The sequence below is a fragment of the Emiliania huxleyi genome, assembly GCF_000372725.1.
Source record: "Emiliania huxleyi CCMP1516 unplaced genomic scaffold EMIHUscaffold_67, whole genome shotgun sequence".
Taxonomy (NCBI): domain Eukaryota; phylum Haptophyta; order Isochrysidales; family Noelaerhabdaceae; genus Emiliania; species Emiliania huxleyi.
The window spans coordinates 283,114-301,247 of NW_005196981.1; the positions used below are offsets into that span (position 1 = coordinate 283,114).

At 69.9% G+C, this 18,134-nt stretch overlaps 5 protein-coding genes across 5 annotated transcripts; 3 read left to right on the forward strand and 2 right to left on the reverse strand.

Moving 5' to 3' along the window:
* Positions 1 to 57: 57 nt before the first annotated feature.
* EMIHUDRAFT_105305 (hypothetical protein) lies at positions 58 to 2,598 on the forward strand (the record flags this gene model as incomplete). The annotated part of the gene is made up of 2 exons (XM_005762610.1): positions 58 to 1,266; positions 1,324 to 2,598. The coding sequence occupies 2 exons, from the start codon at positions 58 to 60 to the stop codon at positions 2,596 to 2,598; spliced, it is 2,484 nt and encodes an 827-aa protein (XP_005762667.1).
* A 279-nt stretch (positions 2,599 to 2,877) lies between these two features.
* Positions 2,878 to 3,607, forward strand: EMIHUDRAFT_215918 (hypothetical protein; the record flags this gene model as incomplete). Its single annotated transcript, XM_005762611.1, has 2 exons — positions 2,878 to 3,376; positions 3,447 to 3,607. The coding sequence occupies 2 exons, from the start codon at positions 2,878 to 2,880 to the stop codon at positions 3,605 to 3,607; spliced, it is 660 nt and encodes a 219-aa protein (XP_005762668.1).
* A 2,067-nt stretch (positions 3,608 to 5,674) lies between these two features.
* Positions 5,675 to 6,595, forward strand: EMIHUDRAFT_67712 (hypothetical protein; the record flags this gene model as incomplete). Its single annotated transcript, XM_005762612.1, has 1 exon — positions 5,675 to 6,595. A coding segment is annotated over one exon (921 nt), but the record flags the coding sequence as incomplete, so codon positions are not given.
* A 1,434-nt stretch (positions 6,596 to 8,029) lies between these two features.
* Positions 8,030 to 11,810, reverse strand: EMIHUDRAFT_215920 (hypothetical protein; the record flags this gene model as incomplete). The annotated part of the gene is made up of 3 exons (XM_005762613.1): positions 8,030 to 8,164; positions 10,202 to 10,266; positions 10,544 to 11,810. The coding sequence occupies 3 exons, from the start codon at positions 11,808 to 11,810 to the stop codon at positions 8,030 to 8,032; spliced, it is 1,467 nt and encodes a 488-aa protein (XP_005762670.1).
* Positions 11,811 to 12,321: 511 nt separating this feature from the next.
* Positions 12,322 to 16,630, reverse strand: EMIHUDRAFT_465281 (hypothetical protein). The gene is made up of 5 exons (XM_005762614.1): positions 15,116 to 16,630; positions 14,813 to 15,046; positions 14,361 to 14,732; positions 14,057 to 14,290; positions 12,322 to 13,990 (listed from the first exon to the last, which is right to left on the reverse strand). Exons 1-5 carry the CDS (start codon positions 16,400 to 16,402, stop codon positions 12,704 to 12,706), a joined length of 3,414 nt encoding a protein of 1,137 aa, XP_005762671.1. The 5' UTR covers positions 16,403 to 16,630; the 3' UTR covers positions 12,322 to 12,703.
* Positions 16,631 to 18,134: the final 1,504 nt, after the last annotated feature.

Genomic DNA, 18,134 nt, shown 5'->3' on the forward strand with positions numbered 1-18,134 from the left:
AGCCGCGCGGGCTCCTGTCCTCTCACCTGTCCTCTCACTAAGATACTCTCGACGACGATGCCCAAGGGCAGCTCTGACGACGACGACGACAGATCCGACGACGAGGACGAGCGCGAGGGCGAGGGCAGCGACGACGACAGCGACAGCTCCTCCGCCGAGACGGACGAGCGGTGTGGCGAGCTGCTCGCGCAGCTGCAGCAGGGCTCGCTGACGTACGGCGCGGCGCTCGAGCTCATCGGGCTGCTCAAGGCGAGAGCGGACCTCCCGGGAGTGCGCCAGGCCCGCGAGGCGCTCGCGGCGGCCTACCCGCTCCCGGAGGCGGTCTGGCTCGAGTGGATCGAGGACGAGGCGCGGCTGGCGGCGGGCGACGAGGTGGACGAGGTGATCGAGCTGGCGGGGCGCGCGGTGCGGGACGGCCTGTACGTGGGCGTGTGGCTGCGGCTCGTCAGGCTCGTGGCGGAGCGGCACGCGCCGGGCCTCGTGAGCGCGCTCGACGCCGCGGCGGAGGGCGCGCTCGGCGGCGGAGGCGCGGCGGGCGGCGCCGGCGAGCCGGGCGAGCCGGGCGCGGGCGCGGCGCCCGAGGCGGGGCTGCGCGAGGTGCGCGCCGCCCTGGAGCGGGCCCTCACGGCGGCCAGCCTGCACCTGGCGGAGGGCGACCGCCTGTGGAGCGCGTACGAGGCGGTGGAGGGTGCGGCGCTGCGCTGCGCCGAGCGCGAGGGCGGCGCCGCGGCGGCGGAGCAGCGCGCGCGAGTGCGAGCGCTGTGGCGGCGGCGGCTGTCGGTGCCGCTCGTCGGGATGGAGGGCGCGATGGAGCGGTACCGCGCCTTCGAGGCGGCGGCGGCCCTCGCGGCGGGCGAGCCGGCCGCGGCGGCGGAGCGGGAGGTTGCGACTGCCGAGCGCGCGTACTCGGTCGCATGGAAGGCGGCGGGCGCGCGGAGGCAGCACGAGAGCAAGGTCGCGGCGGCGCGCGCGGCGCGCGGCGCGGTGGACCCGTGGGGCGGCGGCAGCGAGTGGGAGGCGTGGAGCGCGTACCTCGCCGCCGAGGCCGAGGGCGGCGACCCGTGGCGGACGAGGGCGTTGTTCGAGCGGATGCTGAGCCCGGACGAGTCTGCGTGGCGGCGGGCGGAGGAGGCGGCGGCGGCGGGGGAGGGGGGCGGCGGGGCCCTCCCTCCGTGCGCGAGGGCGGCTCTCTGGCGGCGCTACCTCCACTTCCTCGTCGCCAGCCTACCCTCGCCCTCGCTGCGGGTCGAGGCGACCGCGCGAGGCGTGCGCTGCTGCGCCACTTCCTAGACACCTCCTCGACACTTCCTAGACACTTCCTAGGCGACCGCGCGAGGTGTGCGCTGCTGCGCCGCCGACGCGCACCTGTGGGTGGCGAGGCTGCGCGCGCTGGAGGAGGCGGCGGCGCCGGCGGAGGAGGTGCGGGCGGCCTTCGAGGCGGCCCTCGGCGCGCCGCTCGCCCCGCCGCCCGCCGACCCCGCCGACCCCGCCGACAAGAGCCCGCCTCCGAGCGGCGGCCACGCGTGTGACCACCTCTGGCTCCTCCACTCCTACTCGCACTTCCAGCGCCGCCGCCTCGCCGCCGCCGCCGCCGCCGACCCCGCCGCCGCCGTCGCCGCCGCCGGCTCGGTGCGCGAGGCGCGCGACGCCGTCCTCGCGTATGAAGAGGCGTACCTGCCCAGGCTCGAGCCTGCGGGCGAGCTGCTCCGCTTCTGGGCGGACGCCGAGGAGGAGCGCGGCGAGGCGGCGCAGGCGCGCGAGCTGATGGAGCGCGCCCTCGCCCGCTTCGGCGCCGACTCGGCCCTCTGGCTCCACCTCGCCGCGATTGAGCGCCGCCTCGAGGAGCGGGCCGCCGCCGAGGGCGGCGCCGCCGGCAGCGCCGCGCCGGGCGGCGACGCGCCGTACGAGCGGTGCCGCAAGGTGTTTCGGCGCGCCGTGACGGTGGTGCACTCGCCAGAGCACGCGGCGGCGCTGCACGCGGCCTGGCTCTCCCTCGAGGCCACACGCGGCACGCTGAGCACGCTGCGCGCCGCCGAGGAGCGCGTCGCCGCCCACCGCGCGCAGCTCGGCCGCCGGGGCGAGAAGGAGGCGGAGGCGGCCGAGGAGGCGGCCGAGGCGGCCGCCGCGGCGAGGGCGGCGCGCGAGCAGAAGCGCACCGCCGCGCGCAAGGAGAAGCGCGCCGCCACGAAGGCGGCGCGCGGCCCGGGTGACGACTCCTCGCAGCCGGCGGCTCCCGGCGCGCTGGACGCCGCCGCCGCCGCGCCACTGGCGGGCAAGCGGAGCGCTGGCGCGGCGGGGCTGGCGCAGCAGGGAGGCGCGCAGCCCGCGTCGTCGGGCGGGGCCGCGGCCGGCCAGAGCAAGAAGCCGCGCGCTGCGCTCGTGCCGCGCGCCGCCGGGCGGGGGGGCGCGGGCGGCGGCGCGCTCATCCCGCGCGCCGCGCGTCCCGGCGGTCCGCCACGTGGCCGGTCGGCGAGGCCCGGGCTTGGCCAGGCGGCTGTTGCGCCGGCGGCGGAGAGCGCGCCGGCGGGGCCGGACCCGATGCTCTCGAACGACGCCTTCAGAGACTTGATGCTGAAGAAGGAGGAGCCCGAGGGATGAGGCTTGAGAGTGGCCGCCGTCTTCACTGAGAGTGCCCCTTGAAAGCAGCGGGTCTCTTGCGGGGGTAACAACGAGGGAGGGAGTAAGCCGCCAGAAGAAAGAAAGAAAACAGACAACGCAAACAGTTAAGACGCCAGGGCGAGAGCCACCGTGCCCTGCGCATGGAAATTCTTCTCACCCGCCTGACGCTCCCTGCGCCCTTCGGTCATACACACATATATGGCCTCTCCTCCCGTCCTCCCGCCCGGTGCTTCGGCCGGCGAGCAGCCGTGCCCTTCCATGTCGACCCTCCTCGCCTCGGACGACGTTGGCCCGTCGATGTTGTCCATCCCCGCCTTCCTCTCTCCCGCAGAGTGCGCCGCGTGGGTCAGCTGGGGCGAGACGTCTGGTTTTGAGCAGGAGAAGCACGCCCAGACGCGCTGGATCGCTCACCGCGACAATGGCCGGCTGGCAGTGCAGAGCGAGTCCATCGCAGCCGCGCTGTGGTCGCGCCTTGCGCCGCTCATGCCCGCCGAATCGACAAGGCGCGGCGCGGTGGCGTGTGGCTGCAATCCAAACATCCGCCTGTATCGCTACACGCCTGGTCAGCGCTTTGGACAGCACGTCGACCAGTCCAACGCGCTGCCGGGCGGTGAGCAGACGGAGTGGACTATGCTCGTCTACTTGAGTGGCGGGCCTGGACAGGAGGTGGTGGGCGGCGAGACCGCCTTCTACGACGGCGGCCGCCGCTCGGTCGTCGTCGATCCGCTCGCGGGCTCAGCCCTGCTGCACGCACACGGTTTGCGGACTCACCTCAGGCCCAGCCACTCGAGCACGCTCCCGATTCGGCGTCGACTCTCTCCGTGTAGGCGAGCGCTGCCTGACCCACGAGGCACTGGAGGTGCGGCGTGGCGTCAAGTACGTGCTCCGCTCCGACGTCGTCTTTGCGCCCTCGTCGGCAAGCCCAAACGCGGGCGCAGGGGCGGAGAAGGGGCGGGGAGGCCGGCGGGCAAAGCGCAGACCGCAGTAGCTGAGGCGCAGGGCAACGAATATGAAGAAGAATCTCTCTCTCGAATATGGAAAGCAAAGGGTTTAGATTACAAAAAAGCGGCTCATCGATTTCTTATTGGTAGGGTGCCCACAGGACCCAAAAGAAAATAGCTTCGCGGCTCAAAGGGACGCACCAGCGCGACGCACGTTGGCACGAGGCAAATCTGATGTGGCGGAGTTTTTCCAATATACGCAATAGGAGCATGAAGGCCTCTCTCTTTTCCGTAGTTCCCGCGTTGCGCGCGCGCGTTGGGGGGGGGGGACCGAGTGTGAGGGTACCTAGATGTTAAATACACAGGGTGGGGGTAGCAAATACACAAAATACACTGTGTTTTTGGCCTGTGAGCAAATACACAGCAAATACACAGCCAAATACACAGTCAGTGGTGGCGGTGCCGGTGGTTGGCAGACCAGGGAGTCACATGCACAAATGGTCAAGTCCCAATCCGAAATACCAAAAAGCTCAATTACCTGTCTTCAAGTGACCGACTCCCAAGGTCAAATGTTGGTCAAAGCTGCGAAAAATCAATGAAAACTCACGAAATACGGCAAATTTTCCTTCGCCTGCGGCGCGCTGGTAGGATCTAGTGGTCCCCATCGAGTGTGTATCCTGGCTTTGTGGGAGCAAATACACAAAATACACTGTGTTTTCAGCCCAAGTCCAAATACACAAAATACAGACTTAACATCTAGCGTGAGGGAGCGCGAGCGTGACACTACTGCACTTGGCGGTCGGACGTCGGAGGCCGACGACGACGCGCCTGCTTGGCAGGCCGAGAGCAGCAGCTTGGCAGGCCGACGAGACAGCGGCTGATCAGGCCTCGCCCGCTCGCAAGCCACCAAACCCACATGCCCCCCACACCCCAAAGAGCCGAACCCAGCGATGGTGAGTGCATTTGCCCCTGGCAATGGCGCAGGATCCCTGAGCCGTTCCGACGCGGCCGTGATAGCGGCTGAACGTGGTGAGGAGAAGGCGGTGCTGGCGTGGCTCGACAGCGGCGGGCGGGTCGACGCGACGTACGAGAGAGACGGCGTGAGCGGCCTCACGCTGCTGATGGGCGCCGCCTTGTACGGCCACGAGCGGCTGGTCGAGTTGCTGCTTCGGCGTGGCGCGAAGATCGACCTGCGGGACAGCGACGGCTACACCGCGCTGATGCTCGCCGCCGTCCGCGGCCACGAGCGGTTGGTCGAGCTGCTGCTGCGGCACGGCGCTGATGTCAACCTGCAGGACAGCAAAGGCGTCACCGCGCTGATGGCCGCCGCCGTCGAAGGCCATGAGCGGGTGGTCGAGCTGTTGATTCGGCACGGCGCTGAGATCAACCTGCAGAACAGCAAAGGCTACACCGTGCTGATGTTCGCTGCCTTCTTCAACCACCCCGCTGTCGTGCGGCGCTTGCTGCGGGCGGGCGCAGACACGGCGGCGCGCACCACGGGCGGCAAGACGGCGCTGCATTGGGCCAAGGAGAAGGGCCACGCCGAGTGCGCGCGCGCCCTCGAGGAGCACTCGTCGACTGCAGCAGAGGCTGAGGGGGAGACGGCGGTCGCAGAATCAGCCGAACAGGCCGCGGCGGCCGCACGCGAGGCGGCAGCGGCTGCGGAGGCGGCGGAGGCGCGCGACGCTGCCGAAGCGGCGCTGCGCGAGGTGGTTGAGGCGTGCGGCCGAGGCGACGCCGATCTCGAGGCGCTCAGGGCGGCGATCAACGCGAACACCCACGCCGCCGACGGCTCGGAGGCGCTGCGGGCGGCGCGGCGGCTGCGCGACGAGCTGGCGGAGCGAAAGACCCGCGAGGCCAGGGCGCTGAAGCGGCAGCGGCAGAAGAAGGAGAAGGCGGCGGCGGCGGCAGCGCGGGCGGCGGAGCGGGCGGCGGAGCAGGCGGAGGAGGCGCGGGCGGCTGCGGCGGCGCGAGTGGCGGAGGAAGCGGATCGGGTGGTAGCAGAGGCTGCGGCGGCGCGGGCGGCGGAGGCGGCGGAGGGGGCGTCGCGCGCAAGGGAGGAGGCAGAGGCGAGGGCAAGGGAGGAGGCGGCAAGGGAGAGGGAGGAGGCGAGGATGAGGGCGGAGGCGGAGGCGGCGGCGGAGGCGGCGGCGGAGGCGGCGGAGGCAGCGGCGGAGGCGGCAGCTGTAGAGGCGGCAGTGGCGGCTGTGGCGGCGGCGGAGGCTCAAGAGGCGGCGGCAGCGGAGGCGGCAGCGGAGGCAGTGGAGGCGGCGGCGAGCGTCGCTGCCCTCGCCGCCGCGGCCGCGCCGCCCGCCGCCGTCCCTCTCGACGAGCTCATCGCGGCAACCGAGGGCTTTGCCGAGGCGCGCAAGGTGGGCGAGGGAGGCTTTGGGCGCGTCTACCGCTGCGACGCGCTGCCGTCGCTTCCGCGCGTCGCTTGCGGGTTCGCCGTCAAGACGGCGCTGGTCGGTGTCGGCGCCCAAGGCCTCGCCGAGCTGCAGAGCGAGGTGCGCACGCTCAGCGCGGCGTGCCACCGGTCTTTGCTTCCTCTGCTCGGCGTCTGCTTGGCGCCGGCGAGAGCGTGCCTCGTCTACCCCCTCTGCCGCGGCGGCAGCCTCGAGGACCGCCTCTACCGCGCTCCAGCCGCGCTCCAGCGGCTCCACATGCTCGGCTTCGAGACGCCGCCTCCGCCGCTCTCCGCCGCCGCACGGCTCCGCGTGCTGCGCGACGCAGCGAGCGCGCTGCACTACTTGCACACGCTCTCGCCCATGATCCTGCACCGCGACGTCTCGGCGGGCAACGTCCTGCTCGACGAGCGCGGCAACGGCTACCTCGCCGACGTGGGCCTCGCGCGCGCGGCAGAGGCGACGGCCGGCAGCAGCCAGCAGGTGTCGCACCTGTCGACGCAGCGCCTCTTCGGCAAGCTTGGGTACATGGACCCGATCATTCCGCAGAGCGGGCAGGCGTCAGCGCTGACCGACGGCTATGCGTTCGGCATCACGCTGCTCGTCGCCCTGACCGGCCGCGGCGCCGTCGGCCTCCTCGACGAGTGCGACGATGCGCTTGAGGAGCCCGACACGGCGGAGAGCATCGCGGCGGCCGACGCGGGCTGGTCGGCGGCACAGGCCGAGGAGCTGATGCGGCTCGTGGTCGGGCTGGCATACGAGCGGAAGAAGAAGCAGATGCCGCTCGCAGACGCATTGCCGCGGCTGGAGGCGCTAGTCGAAGCGGCGGGGGAGGTGGAGGAGACGGCTGGGGCCGAGGAGCGCCAGTGTGACCTCTGCTACGACGCGCCGCGCTCGGTCCGCTTCGCGTGCGGCCACGCGCTGTACTGCGAGACATGTGCGCCGCGCGTGCTGGAGCGCGACAGCAACTGCCCGGCCTGCCGCCAGCCGGCGCTGCCCATCGCCGCAATTGGGCGGTTGGTGGCGGCGCAGACGACGTTTGTCCACCAGCCGCCCTTGCGCACCGTGCCCCAGGCTCAGCCCGTGGGCGCCACGGCAGCGGTCGGTAGGCGAGGGGGGAGAGGGGGGCGAGGGGGGCGTGGACGTGGCGGGCGGGGCGGGCGGGGCGCGGGGCGCGGCGGCTCTGCTTAGTGAGCTGTGTAGGGGTCCGCCCGCATGCTAAGTTACATCTGCACTTTCATGCACACGACACGACAGTCGACACGAGATCGCGCTTGACTCTGCACTCTGAAAAAAAAGCAGAGAGCTCGGCTGTACTTCCTGTGCGAGTGCTATGGTCGCCGCACGAGACACGGGGCTTCCGACTTGACGGGCGCATGGAGACTTGAGGTCGACCCTCTTGCCTCTACCACTGAGGATCTTCCGCGCACACCGCGGCGTTGTTCAATGTTGCTTGTTGGGGCGCGGGAGAGATCGCGAGAAACGAGATCACCATGCGGATGAGATTGCGGTACGCATGAGAATAATTTCACAACAGGACGGAACTAAGAATTTCAGGCCTTCATTCGTGGAGCTGTCACAGCGCCCCGACTAGCGCCCCGACCTCTCTCGCCGCTCGGCCTTCGTCCGTCGCCTCGCTCTCCCCGCCGCCCACGCCTCGCGCTCCTTCCTCACTCTCCGTCTCCCTCCCCGAAGAGGTAGGCCAGGACCGCGCCCGCTTGCGTCACGAAGATCGGCGGGAGCCTCTTATGCGGGCTAAAAGTCGGCCGTGAGTTCGTTGGCTCAAAATTTTCTTCTTGACTTCGCCTGCGGCGGCGGCGCCGGCGGCGCCGGCAGGCGTTGTCATCGATTCATACAAGTGGAGAAAAAAAACTTTTAAGCGCCCCATGACGACGTTCCCACCCGTCCGGACGCCTGCCGTCGGGACGGACGATCGCCTCACCTGGACTGCGCCGCGTCGCACGACGCAGGCGAGGTCACTGCAAACCAGCGCTCCCGCAGGGTTCACCTCTACCTCTCTGTCTCTCTGCTCCTCCCGCGTGGCACTCGCGTCCTCACTCGGCCTCAGCGCGCGACCGCGTGCGGCAGCACGTGCTCGCGCCACACGTCGGACAGCGCGCTCCAGTCCGGGCGCGCCTCGGCGCCGTCGGGCGGAGAGAGCGCGATCTGGTAGCCGATGCGCATGACCATCACCGCGTACTCGCGCGCCGCCGCGGGGAAGAGCGAATGGCTTGCCGGCGACCACGGCGCCGCCGCCCGCCGGATCAGCGCCGCCGCCTCGCCCTCGCCACCCGCGGCGCGCTGCAGCGGCGTCGGCTCGCCCTCGTGCAAGCTTGCGCCGCTGCGCAGCAGGGAGAGCGCGCGGGCGGCGGTGAGGCTCTCAAGGTGCGCGAGCGGCGTCCAGCCGCGGCTGGCGACCAGCCAGGCGGCGAGGTCGGCGTGGCCTCGGCTGTTTGCAATCTCCTCGGGCGTGCCGAAGGGCGTAGCGGCGCGGGAGGCGCCGTAGGAGGAGAGGAGCTTGGCGACCTCGATGTGGCCCTGGATGCACGCGATGAGCAGCGGCGTGGCGCCGTTCTGCGCAGCGTGTTCGACCGCCGCGCCAGCCTCGAGGAGCAGCCCGATGATCTCGAGGTGGCCGTTCTGGCACGCGATGAGCAGCGGCGTGGCGCCTTGGGTCTGGGCTTGGTCGACCGCCGCGCCGGTCTCGAGGAGCAACTGGACAATGTCGAGGTGGCCCTTCTTGCACGCGACGTACAGCGGCGTGACGCCGTTGTTGCGGGCTTGGTTGAGTGCCGCGCCGGCCTGCTGAAGCACTTGAGCGCACTCGAGGTGGCCCTTCTGGCACGCGATGAGCAGCGGCGTGGCGCCTTGGGTCTGGGCTTGGTCCTTCGCCGCGCCCGCCTCGAGGAGCAGCCGGACGATGTCGACGTGGCCGTAACGGCACGCGGCGTATAGCGGCGTGCGGCCTTCTGAATCTGCTTGGTTCACCGCAGCGCCGGCGTCGCGCAGCAGCCGGGCGACGTCGAGGTGGTCGTTATGGCACGCGGCGAGCAGCGGCGTGGCGCCGCTGTTCATGGCTTGGCCGACCGCTGCGCCAGCCTCGAGAAGCAGCCGGGCGATGTCGAGGTGGCCGTTATGGCACGCGATGAACAGCGGCGTGGCGCCATTGGCCTTGGCTTGTTCGACCGCCGCACCGGCCTCGAGGAGCAGCCGGGCGCACTCGAGGTGGCCCTTCTGGCACGCGATGTACAGCGGCGTGGCGCCGTCCTCATTGGCTTGATTGACTGCTGCGCTGGCCTCGAGGAGCAGCCGGGCGACCTCGGGGTGGCCCTTCAGGCACGCAGCGAACAGCGGCGTGGCGCCATTGGCCTTGGCTTGGTTGACTGCCGCACCGGCGTCGCGCAGCAGCCGGGCGATCTCGAGGTGGCCCTCCTGGCACGCGACGTGCAGCGGCGTGAAGCCATTGTCCGCGGCTTGGTTCACCGCCGCGCTGGCCTCGAGGAGCAGCCGGACGACGTCAAGGTGGCCCCGAGCGCACGCGACGATCAGCGGCGTGGCGCCGCTGTCCACGGCTTGGTTCATCGCTGCGCTGGCCTCGAGGAGCAGCCGGGCGCACTCGACGTGGCCCTCCTGGCACGCGATGTACAGCGCAGAGCGGCCGCCGCCGTCAGTCGCCCCGACGCTCGCGCCAGCCTCAAGCAGCAGCCGCACCGCCTCGGCCTGCCCGTGGCGCGCGGCCCAGGTCAGCAGCGTGTCCTGCTTCTCGGTGTCGAGCCGCGCGTCGAGCTGGGCCGCGAGCGACGTGCCGCGCGTCCGCCGGCCGGAGAGGTGGGCGTGCAGCGAGGCGAGGTCGGCGGCGGCGATGTCGGCGAGCAGCGTGGCGGGCGGGGTCGCGGCGGGCGCCATGTCACCGAGTCGAGCCGCGGCGGCAGACCCCATGCACAATAGGATAGGACGGGCAGTGTCTTCGCACGGCCAGCGGACGACTCTGTCGCGGCGCGGTTCGAAAAAGAATTCCCGAGTACTAGGCACCTCCCCGCGGCGCAACTCTGGCAGCGCCGCGGGCAGGGCGGCTCGCATAGCGCCCGCGCGCGCGCGTTCGAGCGAGCACACACACACACACACACACACACACACACACACACACACACACACACACACACACACACACACACACACACACACACACACACACACACACACACACAACACACACACACACACACACACTTCTACCTCCCCAGAAATCCCGAGGAGGCGCACAGCGTAGATATGTCTTGTGTTGCTGTGTGCTGCACGCCCTGCGAGCGGGGCGGGGTGCGCACTGTCCCTCTGTGTTCGTGCGTCGCCCTGGCGTCGCCCATCTCTCCTGGAGATGTCTGCTCTATTTATTTATTTATACTGTGTGTGTGTGTGTGATACTCACTCACACTCACTAGGCACGGGACTGGCGCGCACTGGCACTAACACAGGAAAAGAATTCTACATCCGCGTTGGTCTCGTGTCGAAATTCGTTCGCAGTGTTGAGCAATGTGCGTCGCAATGGGATGGCAATGCGTCAACTCTGGCTGAGGCGACCAGCCACTAGCGCTCCGATGGCGCACCCTGCCATTGCCGCGGCGAGTCGCGACTGCTGGAGCGACTGCAGAAAGAGCACCGCCGCCGAGGGGCCGCAGAAGATCTCATCGACGTCCCGCGTCGCCAGCCCCGCGCCGAACGCCAGCTCCGCCGCGCGCTCCTTCGTCTCCGCGCTCGCACTCTTGAGGCCAAGGGTGCCTTGCTCGTCGTCCGCAAACTTGCGAATCACCGCCAGCGCGCCGCCAGTCTCATAGTCGGCCTTCATGTGCTTCTGAACCATTGCGCGGTACATGGCATTGCTCTTGACAAACGTGCACGCGCCGGCAAGCTTGGTAGCGCCCTCGCGGGCGCGAGCCTCGTCGCAGCCGTCGTCCGTCGCGCCCTCCTCGGCGGGTAGCACCGGGCAGGTGTTTGGGCCTTCGTGATTCGCAAAAAAGAGAATGGCGCGCACCTCGATGGACTCGCGCGGCGGGGCGTCGGCGCGAGCAGTCGGGTCGCGCACGGCCGTGTGGAAGCAACACCTCCCGCTCTTGCTGCAGTCGCTGTCGTACTGCTTAAAGAGGAGCACTTCGTCCCGAACCATCTTGGGAAAGTAGAACCAGCGATGGCGGCCCGCGTTCCGCGAGGAGAGGCCGTATTGCAGCACGTCGTAGCCCACGCCCTTCAGATCGACGTGGACATAGTCGTCCGGCTTCACCAGCGAGCGCTCGTCGAGGACTGCCAAGTGGTCCTGCTCGATGGGCGAAGACGAGATGTTGCGCCAGGCGTTGATGTACACGAAGCGCCCGCTTCTGCACTCGGCAGGCTCGCCCTGCACAAAGTGCCGCCACAGCGTCTCGGCGTGTGGGCCGCTCGAGTCGGTATGGATCCCGTGCGCGTATCCTTGCACCGAGGTCGACGTGTCGAACGAACCGTCCTTTGCAACGGACGCGTCGCTCTTCTCCGCGCAGCGTACTTGGTGGTGAAAGATTTTGGCGTGCGTGGCTCCAGTGTGCTTCTTCAGCAGATCCTGCATCTCGGCGTAGTAGTCGCTCACCACGCGCTCCGAGTAGAAGTCCTCGTTGTTCAGCGCCGTCGGAAACGGGACGAGCGCAAACGCTGACTCGTCAAGCGTGTGAGAGCTGGCCCGCGCGTCGTGGATGACCGTCTCGAGCGTCTGCGTCGACCCGGCGTAGGCTGGCGGGTCGTCGTCGGCTCGCGCGCGCAGGTAGGTGACGCGGCGCCGCGTGTCTGGCTCGTAGTGAGACAGCTGGGTAGTGAAAGTCATTGCTCGCTCAAGTGCGGAGCGGCTAGTAGAGGGGGGGGGGGGCGCGGGGAGAGACGGACGGACGCGTCCCAGTTTCCGTCCTTGCTATGTCTCCTTTCACTTGGCCACGTCGCCGGATCGGGAGCGATGAGGCCAAGGCGCAAGGGGTTTCGATTGAGCACTTGAGCACTTGATAGGGTCGATTCCGCATGGTACGGGACCCCTCCGATCGTCTCGCCCTCCCTCACTGGTGTGTTCATTTTGGGGGGGGTCATAACAAACACGGTACAGGATCGAGGTGCACGCTGCCGAGGCAGTGTCGTCCCCCCTCTCCCCGACGGCGATGGCGGTGTGACCGATCGAGCTACAAGAGGAACTTGTTCAGCAGGATCCGGGGAGGTCTGGCGCACTACCTCACTGGGCCTGACGAGACCGCCAGGACAGTAACCCGTCACCGCCTCGGATTATTTGTGTGGAGAGTCGAACCACTCCGGGATGAGCAAGCTCATCGTTCTGAGTTGTGCTGTCGATTCAATAGTAACCAGCATTCCACGGCGGGAGCAGTGTACGTACGCAAGAGTGGACTCTCAGTCCTTGAGCAACACAATACCAGAGCTGCAGCTGGCCACTGCTGCCACAGCCACAGGGTGGGGACCCACAGGCACACGTATCAGAGCACAGAGGGCCAGAAAAGAAAAGCGGTCCAGGAGTGCCACGCCGAAGGGGGCAACCCACTCGTTCTCCGAGGTGCGGGCGGGGGGCAGGGGACTGACACGCCAGCGAGAGAGTTGCCGCTGGCGGACAATCGAGGCATGCGGTGACATTGTGACGGTGCGCTGCTCTCTCGTCGCCCTCGCTCGCTGGCGCTCACTCAGCGACGCGCGGCGGCGCTCGCTTGCGCGGCCGCGAGCGGCTCAGGAGCGGGCGCGGCGCGTGTCCTTCTCGAGGCTCTTGCGCAGCTTGTCCACATCGGAGTGCGATGGCTCGAGGCACGCGTGCTTGCGGCAGATGATGCTCTCAGCGCCGAGGCCGCTCTGAGCGAGGAAGCGCAGGCGCCCCGGGTCCGCGTTCTTCCGGTTGCAGTGCTCCGACCAGCGGGCGCGCGGCGCGTGCTTCAGCGGCTTGAACAGAGACATGCGGATCCCGCCGAGCTTCTCGCCCTCGCTCGTCGTCAGCAGCTGGATGCGGACGTTCGGCTCGAAGGTGGGCGCCGCTCGGCCGCCCCTCCGGTGGTACATCTGGTCTCCGCCGAGGTGCCACGTCGACCGGTCGTCGGGGTTGAAGCGCGGGTCGAAGGCCTCGCGCAGGTTGGGCCAGATGGTGAAGACCGAGCCGTTGAGAAGCGCGAACTTCTCGAGGTGCGTGCCGTCGCGCCTCGCCGTCGCCAGGTTGCACTCCCACACGCGCTTCATCCCCTCGGTGTGCTGCGGGGTGGTCAGGCTGTACTTGGCGCACTTTTGCGCGATGTCGGCGAGCCAGTGCGTCGGGCCCCAGCGCTTGCGCGGGAGGCAGAGGCGCCCACGGTGTTGGTCGATCGGCAGGACGAGGAAGACGTTGCGCGTGTCGCGGTCGCCGCGCGGGCACCAGAAGCCGCGGAAGCCCGACTGGTCGCCGGCTTGCGCGAGCGCGTCCTTCCAGTCGCACGAGTGGTCGCACTCGATCTCACGGACGGTGACGGACTCGGCGGCGTTCTGCGCGTTGGAGAAGACAACCTCCTCGCTCTTGACGGTGACGGTGGTGGCGGCGAGCTGCTGCGCGGTGGCCGTGTCCTCCTTCTTGATCTTGGAGACGAAGGCCTTGAGCACCTCCAGCTGCGACGTCAGCGACACGAGCTGCAGCCGGTTGAGGAACTGCTTGACGGTGCCCGAGTTGATGACGAGGTCGTGCACGCCGTCGTCCAGCACCAGCTTGCCCTGCTCGAGAGCGGCTCCGCCCTCCTGCCTCCACTTGTTCTGCCTCAGCTCCGCGATGACCGAACTCAGCGCCTGCCCGCCAGCCTTGGTCTCGAGGTTGGTCCCGAGCCCGCCCGTCTCGCCGCGGCCGGCCATCTTGTCGCCCTTGGTGAGCGCGCCGAGCCCCTCCAGCTTGCGCGCGACCGCCGAGCCAGTGAGCGCCTCGCCCGCCGCCTCGCACGTGAGCAGCACGTACTCGGGCGGCAGGAGCTGGTTGGTGCGGTGGGTGCGGCCAAACTGCTGCACCACCTGGATCGGGGGCAGGGACGCGGGGCGTCGGGGCGGGGATGGAGGGGGGGCGGGAAGGGGCGGGACGGTGCGCGCCTTGGAGGCGGACCAGCCGAGCTCAGGCACGATGTGGACGCGCCGCCGCTGGTTGGCCTCGTTCTTGTCGGCGTGCAGCGAGACGCCCGTGGCGCCCGCGTCGCTGAGGATTGCAATCAGCTTCTCTCCGGACTGAAACCGCTTGCGCTCCGCAAGGTTGATGCGGGACGCGGGAGTCCCCCGCTCGGCTCGTGAGCAGAGCACGTACCCCGACCCGCCCGACGCCTGCGGACGCGAGCCGGTGCTGGAATGGGGAGCGGGGGCGGGGGCGCGTCGGGGGGCGGTTGGGGGCAACCTTGAGCATCCGCTTGCTGCGGCCCGTCATCTCCGCCACGTGCTCCGCCCCAAAGTAGTCGATGAGGGCGTCGAGCGCCGACGGCGGCAGGTCGAGCTTGTCGAGCTTCTCAATCACCTCGTCGCGGAAGGCGTTGAAGGAGGCCGGCGCCGCGCCCCCGCCCGCCGCTGCCGCCTGCTTGCTGAGCGCCGCGAGCAGACCCTCGACCGCCTCGCGCGCGGGCGAGACGAGCGACGCCTGGCTCGACGAGCCGGCCGCCTCAGAGCGAGCCTGGGCAGCCTTGTCGGCAGCCTCGCCCGTGCTCTGCAGGCCGATGACGGCACACTTGCCCGCACGGAGCGCTCGACGGACCTGCCGCTCGATCTCGGGGACCTGGAGAGGCGGAGCGGGCGTGGGTGGGTGGAGTGCGGGAGCAGGGTGCGGCTGGCGGGCGGGCGCGAGCGGGGCGTTGCCTTGAAGGAGAGGAGAAGCTGCTGGAAGAACTTGGACTGTGCCGAGTTGAGCGCCGTGCCGCCCGAGCGGAAGAGGAAGGAGAGCTGGCCGAGCTGCTGGTGGATGAAGACCCACAGGCTCGCGGACTGGTCGTAGAGCGTCTGCTGCGCGGGCGTGAGCTTGGCCTGCACCATGTGAAAGTCGACTCCCCTCAGGCCCAGCGAGCGCGCCAAGTAGGCCCCCGACGACTTGAGCTGCGCCGCAGAGGGGCGGGGTAAAGGCGAAGGGGGGGGGGGGGGGGGTCGGCTGCGTGGCGGAGGCGCCTGCACGGCCAGCATCTCCATCGAGCCGGACGAGCCCGAGCCCGAGCCGGACGTGAGCACCGACTGGAAGGACTTGAAGTTTTGGAAGAAGGTGCCCGTGCCCCACAGGCCGAGGCGGGTCATGTAGCTCATGTCGCCCACCTGCGTCGCGCCCGTGGCCGACAGGTACATCACGCGGGCGTTCGGCAGCGACGCCTGCAGCTGCACGACGGACGTGCCGACCGGCTGCCCGTGCGCCGCACCCTTGGCCTTGTGCGCCTCGTCGAAGAGCAGGACGCCGTCGAAGGCGGGCGTGAGCCACTTCATCAGCTGGTCAAAGCGCGTGGCGCCGCCCGACGAGGCGACCAGCACCGAGTACGTGACGACGAGGACGCCCTCGTCGAACGACTCGGCGAGGTCGCCGTAGCCGGCCGACGTGAGCGAGAGGAGCGGGATGTCGACCGCGCCAATGTCGCGCAGGTCGCGCTTCGCGTCCACCGCGAGGTCGGTGTTGCAGGTGAACCAGACGGCGCGCTTGCGGCCGAGCAGAAAATTCTCGAAGATGACGGCGGCGCCCTCGCGCCCCTTGCCGACGCCGGTGCCGTCGCCAACGTAGAAGCCCGCGCGCGAGCCGGACGGCAGCCGCCTCTCGTGCTGCTGCAGCGCGTACACGACGGCCTCGAGCTGGACGCGCGAGAGGGCGCCCGAGGAGAGGAGCTCGGGCGGGAAGTGCGGCTTGTATGTGACGTCGACCGGCGGGACGCAAGCGAGCGACGCGGACTCGACGACGTGCTCGATGTGCGACGGCCCGTAGTCGAGCTTCGACGGCTGGTAGTCTGCGAAGGACTCCGCCGCGTCCGCCTCCGGCTCCGCATCCGCCGCCTCCCCCATCGACCCGTCCCCGGCGCCGTCGCCCGAGCCCGGCTTGGACAGCATCGCCTCAAGGTCGGCGCCGCCCTCGTCGTCCGCCGCGCGGAGGTCGAAGGACTGCCACGACTCGGACGCGCGCAGCGCTGCGAACGAGGGCGCGAGCTGCGCCGCCAGCCAGGCGCACAGCCCCGCCCGCTCCTTCTTCCAGAGCGTCTCGCGGTCCGACGCGACCGCGGTTGAGGCGCTCCGGCCGCGCTCGAGGATGGGGCGCAGCTTGGAGAGAGGCAGCGCGTGGCCGATCGGATTGAGTTTGCGCGCCTCGGCGCGCTCCGCCTCCGCCGCCGGCCAGCACGCCTGGCAGTACGCGCTGTGCTCCACCTTCGAGACGCCGCCGCCGTCGACAGTGCTCCTGCTGCTACTGCCGGCGGCGCCGCCCATCAGCCCAAAGAAGTAGGACTTCTCGCGCTCCGTCGAGCTGCAAGTTGCGCACGGCGAGATGTAGACGTGCTCGACCTCGAGCCCCGCGCAAGGCCCGTCGGAGGGCCTGCCCTTGCCGACGCAGTCGCGGCAGCGCCACGCCTCGCTCCACTGGAAGCTGTACGGCTGGTAGGAGCGAGAAAAGGCCTTCGCGCCGTTGAGCTCCTTCCTGCAGCACTCGCATTTGATGATGCCCTTGTCGTAGTAAGGTGGTGGGTTGTAGTCGTCCTCGTCCTCGTCGTAGTCGTCGTAGCCGCAGGCGTCGTAGGCCGAGTCGTCGCTGTCGTAGAAGCGCTCGCGCTTCGGCTTGACGTCGGGCTTGACGTCGTAGCCGGGAGGGGGCTTGTTCTGGTCGGGGCACCTTTTCTCCTGGAACTGCTTCTTGTAGAACGCCTGTCGGGCGAGAGGAAGGCGTGGAGGGCGGGGGCGGGGCGGGGCGGCGGTGTGCCGGGGCGCCGTGTGTGTCCCGCACGCACCGGGAAGCACTTCTCGCAGCGGTAGCCCCCCGAGCTGTCGCCGCGCATCCTCGCGCCCTTGCCTGCCGTCGACTTGTTGCACTGCTTGCACGTGGCGTAGTGCTCCTCCTCGTACGCACAGACGCGGTCGTCAAGGTAGCTCGGCGTGTGCGGCGGCGCCTTAAGGAACTTGGAGACCATCGTCTTCATCTTGTTGGCCTTGCGCATCGCGAGCGTCGTCCCGTCGCCGGCGTCCTTCTCCCAGCTCGGCGGCGGCGACTCGAGCTTGAGCATCGCCTTGTACGCGCGGAACTGCGCGAGCCGCAGCTTGCCCGGCTCGAGCGCCTCCTCGGCGACGCGAGCGCGGACCTATTCACAGCAGTGGCTGTGAAGAGACGCTGTTCACGCCTCCTCGGCGACACGCGCGCGGACCTCGGCCGACACGTCGCCGACCGGCGCCTCCTCGAGGAAGCGCTTCATCACCGCGGCTGCGTCCTTGTGGCGCGCCACGTCCTTGAGGGTCATCTGCGAGGCGCGCAGGAGGGGGGGGGAGGGGGGGCGTTGTGGCCCGGGGGGGGGCGGGGGGGGCGGGCGCAGGCGCTGGAGGGGGGAAGGGGGGGAGGGGGGGGGGGCGTCCCCTTCTCCTTGGCCTCGCGCGTCTCCTCCTGCCGCTTGAGCACGCGCGACTCCTCCTCGGCCAGCTGGCTCTCGTCCACGGCGCTGATCTGCTCGGCGGCGGCGGCGGCGGTGTCCTCCTCCTCGTCCTCGTCCTCCTCTTGCATCCAGCTCGCCTCCATGACGTCGGCGGGCGCGAAATCTCTCGTCGCGGCGGCCGACGCGGCGGCCGACGCGGCGGGCGTGCTGCCCCGCCTCGAGCGCGTGAGGGAGAGCGGCGCGTCGAGAGGCGTCTCGGGCCGGGGCTGCTCCGGCCGGGCTGCTCCGCTCGACGACGCGCCACTGGGGCCGGCGCCGCTTGAGGACGCGCCGGCCGCGGGCGCGTCGCTCGAAGAGGCGGCCCCGGTCAGCGCAGCGACGACTCTTGCCGCGAGCGCCGCGTCTGGCTGCACCGGCGGCGGAGGCGGAGGCTCGAGGTCGATGGCGGCGGCGCGAGCCTCCGCCTCGCGCTCGCGCTTCTCGGCTAGGCGGGACTCGGTCACATCGACGAGGTCGTCGTCGTCGTCGTCGTCGCCGCCGCCGCCCTCGCCATCCACGTCCTCGTCGAGGGTCAGGTCCATCGG

Coding starts and splice junctions, on each gene's coding strand:
- EMIHUDRAFT_465281 (XM_005762614.1), bottom strand. CDS start 16,402: ATGGGCGGCGCCGCCGGCAGTAGCAGCAGGAGCACTGTCGACGGCGGC. Junction 14,291..14,360: donor GCAGCAAGCGGATGCTCAAG/GTTGCCCCCAAC, acceptor TCGCGTCCGCAG/GCGTCGGGCGGGTCGGGGTA. Junction 13,991..14,056: donor CCGCCTCCAAGGCGCGCACC/GTCCCGCCCCTT, acceptor CCCCCGATCCAG/GTGGTGCAGCAGTTTGGCCG.